The following is a 4,968-nucleotide window of genomic DNA, read 5'->3' as shown; positions in this document are numbered from 1 at the left end:
GTTTAGTTTGTTTGCTACAAATAGATTCTGATGACTTCAGGTTACAATATTTGTTGAAATCATTATTTATATCATGACTTTTTAAGACACCTGGATTTAGGAGTAAAAATGGAACAGTCATCTAATATTTAGATTTTTGTTTTACTTTATCTTCAGAGATTATAATTACATCCATGTTTCACCAAAATGGCAATAATTGGGACTTAAGAAAATTGAGTGTTAGAAAGGAGTTAATGTTTTTCTCAGGCTGTTCTTATCTTTCAAACTGCAGGATAGTTATATCTAGCACTAATTAATTCCCATGTGTGCTTATACATGGATGAGTTTGTCCGTCTGCTGGATATATATTTTCAATATGTTCCAGCAAATGTTAGTGTTGCCACGGGTACAATGTACTGCTTTGCAGTTCAAAGAAATTTCTGCATCTCTGCTATTCAAACTTTGTCTCTAAGATATGCTCCTCCAGTATGAGACTTGTTTTGCAGTAATTTTACTGTTGTACTACAACTAACTACTGCTTTGCACAGTAGTTAAAAGCAAGGTAAAACTCCAGATGTGGGACAGAAGAAAATTAACTTGATAGTGCACTATTCATCTGCTAATTAATCTTGCCCATTCTCTCTCTTCCATTGTGAATTTTAAAATATAGCTGTTAGCATGTGCTGTTGACCGGATCCTCCTACTAGAAAGAAGGAAAAGAGAAAAGAGTGGGCAGACTGTACGACTTAGTTGGAGAGTTGATGATGTCCACTGGCTCTTACCTCATTAAGGGCTTGGGAAAGCTGAGGCTGATCTGATCTCTGTGGGTGTCTGTGAGTCATAAGGAAGTTGGTGAGCATCTCTTTTATACCCTTCTGCTCCTGGTTGGCCAATATTTTCAGCTCTAGGGAATAACACAGAGAAATGAAGAGACAAACTGCCCAGTGTTCACTGAAGAAGGCTTGCTATGCAAAGTTCATCACTGATGTCCAAGGCAAAGGAACAGGGCAGAGAATGAGTTTCTGAATCCTGCTGACATCCAGTGCCAAAAGTAAAATGTTTTGTGTATGCATCCAAAACACTGCTCATGCCAGGAAAGCCCGTGTTGTGTACTTTGTGAAGTAAATATGATAATCTCCATTTCACTTCTTTATATGTAAAATTATTAGACTGAATTTTTCTTTCTTTTTCTGTAATGTTTGAGTCTGAACCACATAGTGTATAATGAATTGCATACAACTGGCTGAGTTGAACTTCATGTTTCAAAAATTGCTTTTTAAAATTTTAAAACATCTCAATTTAAAGAAAGTTGGAAAAAGGAAAAGCATCTGTGATAGACTCAAACTTTGAAATTGTGACAAAAAGAAAATTCAAGATGAGTTAAGGAAAGACACAGGTGTAAGAGTCATGCGGTGATGGAAGAAAAAACAGCAAAATAAAAATAAACCCCGTAAATACGATTTGTTTATGTTAAGATTATGTTGATCGTAGTCTTGGGATCTCAGAGTGCTGTAGGTGATTTTATTTGTAATTACTAAATGTCTTTTGGACTCTACAGGCAATGGTTTCTATTTAATAAACCAGTTGTCAGACATGTAATTGATAGCAGTATTTGACTGTAGATCCAATTACAATTAGGATAATAAGTATGTGGCCAACCAATCCATTTGTTTCCAGTGGACTCTACCTTATTTTAATTTAGAAGCTTACTTGCTTGAAACAAGGAATGCTATAGCAGCTGGCATTCAGCATTGTCTGACTAGGCTTAGGTTATTTTAAGACAACAAATGCATCTGCGTATGACAGCTGAAGGCTGTGACACATGGAATCGTAGAATAGAATTACAGAGCAGCTTGGATTGGAAGGGGCCTCAAAGATCATCTAGCTCTACCCCCTTGCTATGGGCAAAGGTTTCAACACTTGAAATTAGCCTTATAGAAAAAAGATGAAAGCCTAATAAGAATAGTACTCAGATCTTTTTTTCTGTGTGTGTGCGTACATGTACACATTTTTTCTTAAATATGGTTATTTCTATATTTACAAATAAAAGCTTATGTTATATATCCTTGATGGGAGACACTGCAATGGAATAATTAATGTTGTCACTAGTTAAGTTGCAGTCTGGTCAGAAACGTTGAAAAAAGTATTTTCAAAATGGAGAGTGTATGGGGAGGAGATAAAGATGCATTGTTTGTATTCCAGGTGAATATAGTAATCAAGATAATTTTCACAGGTTCAGTTGAAAAACAGATGAGCAGACTGTTCGTTTTCTTCTCAAAGCAGATGGTTCTGCCAGTTGAAGACACAGTTTTATTTGCTGAGTAAGATGAAGAAAGGATAAGTCCATGTGAACTGTAACTCTTTGAAAAAGGCAAACGGCTTTGGTCAAAGACACATAACATGTTACAGAGAGTTTTCGTATCTCCTTTATGCCAAGGTGCTCCTCATTTCTAATTCCATCTTGCTGCAAGCTGTTCCCTGTGCTTTAATATTTTCTTTCTGGCGATTTGTTTCAAGTTGCAGTAATGTGAGGGCATGTTTTCAAACAATAATATGATTAGTCCTTCAGTACAGATAATCAGATGCAGGTTGTGTGTGTGGAGGTATGGGGTGATGACCTTAGCATGACGTTCCAGCAAAGACCTTCTATCTAAATAAAATTATCGCAAAATGATTTATAGTAGTACAGGCCTGTGATATATCTTCTGAAGTGATACATCCAACCATATTAGTATTTTAACATTGCTCTGATTCTAAACATTCAGTGTGCAGCAAGTATTGTTGGAAACTAACAGTAGTGAAAGTACATGATAAACTGCTGTGATTTCTTAGGTAGAAGGTGATTTTATTATTTCTTCACTCCTCAGGCCACTGCCAGATTTCATTTTGTTTCTGTGGCCACACGTGCTTGATAGATGGTCTCAAATGCTTTGCTTTTTTTTGTGTTCTGGCCTATAATTGATATTCCATGATACATAGTTGAGTCTGAGGTTTGTTGTGAATGATTCATGCCTTTATTATTTTTTATTTATACAGCAATAAGGTGGCTGCAGCAGTAAATTAAGTAAAAGATACGCTCTGTCCATTTTAAGTTCTTCCAGGAACAATCCTGATTAAAACATTTAAATGTTTAATGTTTGGCTGAGTAACCCATTGTCTCACTTTGTCTTTTTTCTTCTTCATCGTAGATCTGTGAACAACAACTTCTTCACATAAATTGAAAAAAGTGAAGAAGAGATGGCCAGTTCAGCACGAGAACATCTGCTATTTGTGCGGCGTCGCAACCCGCAGCTCCGCTATACTCTAAGCCCAGAGAATCTGCAGAGTTTGGCATCTCAGGGCACCATGGCTGAGAACATGAATTTGCAGCGTGCCAACAGTGACACTGACTTAGTGACCTCAGATAGCAGGTCTAGTTTGACAGCCAGTATGTATGAATACACCTTGGGGCAATCTCAGAACCTCATAATTTTCTGGGATATTAAGGAAGAAGTTGATCCAACTGACTGGATAGGACTTTATCACATAGGTAAGTCAGAACCTGGCTGAAGTACTTCTGTGTTTCTTGCTTTTTTGTTGTTGCATCATTTTTAGAGATAAGATTGCAGTGGATCACTTCAGGTCATTCTTTGCTTTTCTTAATGCAGTGAGCTATGGCAAAAAACATCATTCTAATTTCTGTAGATCTGGTTCTGTAGTGACTTACTGGAGGGTGAAACGTGTTCTTAAGCAACAAATGTGCAAACAGTTTTCCATGTTTACTTTTGCTGCAGACTAGCTTACTAACTGAAAAAATCCAAGTACTATATTCATCTTGTAATTTGACGTGCTAACTGTGCAATGGTGATGTGGTATTATGGACAAGTAAATTCTCAATGTGTTTGAATAGTTTTTTTCCCCCAGTTCTTTTTAGAACTGAAACTGTATCAGTTCTGAACGGGTGAGAATTTCTGTTAATGAAAATTCTTATAGTAGAAAATCCTCTGAACGGTTTTTTGTTTGTTTGTTTTCTTTGCTTTCTTGCACTGTTCAAGAGGAACATATATTTCATAGGGGAGAGCTGAAGACAGCTAGCTCTAAGATGATAGGCAGGGGCCCGTGGGCAGTGTGTGCATTAGTTAGCAGTGTGGATCAGTAGGTCAGAGCAGTTTGTGCTGTGACACGGACATCAGGAGAATATTTAAGTTGGGATTTTGCCTTGTACTGTGTTTAGTCACAGCCCTGGATCCAGATATTTCTGCTTTGTGTATGTGGCTTGGAGCTGTCTGAAAGGGCTGGAGTCCATTTATTTGATAGTATCACAGGCACATGGAGTTTGGTGTCTTTCTGAAGTAGTCCAGTTTGTGCACACTAAAATTACTCTCTGAATTGAGGCAGTGCTCAGTAACTGGGATGGTTACATGATCTGTTTCAAATTGGCACTGCTTCTCTGATTTAACTGCTGATATTGGAAGAAACTGTCAATTTAACCTACCAAAAACGAATACAGAAGAAACTGGTGGAAGCAGGTCTGACCACTGGAATTTTGTCCACCTTTTTCCATGACACCCTATTGCTGCATCATTTCATGTTCCTTGCTGGGAAAGGCTGTTTCCAGATCTCATTTTATTTGCCTGATTTTTTTATTTTATTTTTTCTTCCAAATTACTGCAGATCTGCAAACTGGACAGTATCCATTTGTGCTGTTCCATGCTTACGTGGTCATAAAAGCTCTACTGGAGAAGCTGCATGCGCTTTTCCAGGAATGAGATGAGTATGTGTACTAACATTTAAACTATCTAAATGATGCACTCTTTAATCAACCAGCATGAATCTTCCCAGTAGCACTGGCAGCCTTAAGTGTGGTCTGTGCTATAAAATGCAGACTGCTAAATGAAGCTTAAAAATTCTGATTCTAAATACACTGAAAGTTTCCTCTGAAGAAAAAAGAAACTTCCCTTCTTTTCTTTCTTTCTTTCTTTCTTTCTTTCTTTCTTTCTTTCTTTCTTT

The 4,968-nt window shown here is 37.2% G+C and overlaps 1 protein-coding gene across 2 annotated transcripts in view; it reads left to right on the top strand.

Annotated features, from left to right (window-relative positions):
- The first annotated feature begins 3,197 nt into the window (after positions 1-3,197).
- Positions 3,198-4,968, top strand: part of HECW2 (HECT, C2 and WW domain containing E3 ubiquitin protein ligase 2) — a 111,782-nt gene continuing 110,011 nt past the window's right edge. For both annotated transcript variants that reach the window (XR_006169435.1, XM_042822155.1), the window contains exon 1: positions 3,198-3,508. Coding sequence is in view for 1 of the 2 variants with exons in the window: in XM_042822155.1 (XP_042678089.1) it covers positions 3,217-3,508 (292 nt within the window). In the remaining variant the exon portion in view is untranslated. The remainder of the gene's footprint in view (positions 3,509-4,968) is intronic.

The sequence above is a fragment of the Centrocercus urophasianus genome, unplaced genomic scaffold, assembly GCF_019232065.1.
Source record: "Centrocercus urophasianus isolate 14NV4802_14NV808 unplaced genomic scaffold, USGS_Curo_1.0 seq_20, whole genome shotgun sequence".
NCBI classification, from domain to species: Eukaryota; Metazoa; Chordata; class Aves; order Galliformes; family Phasianidae; genus Centrocercus; species Centrocercus urophasianus.
The sequence above is the reverse complement of the archived record's forward strand: the minus strand, read 5'-3'. Positions and strand labels throughout refer to the sequence as shown.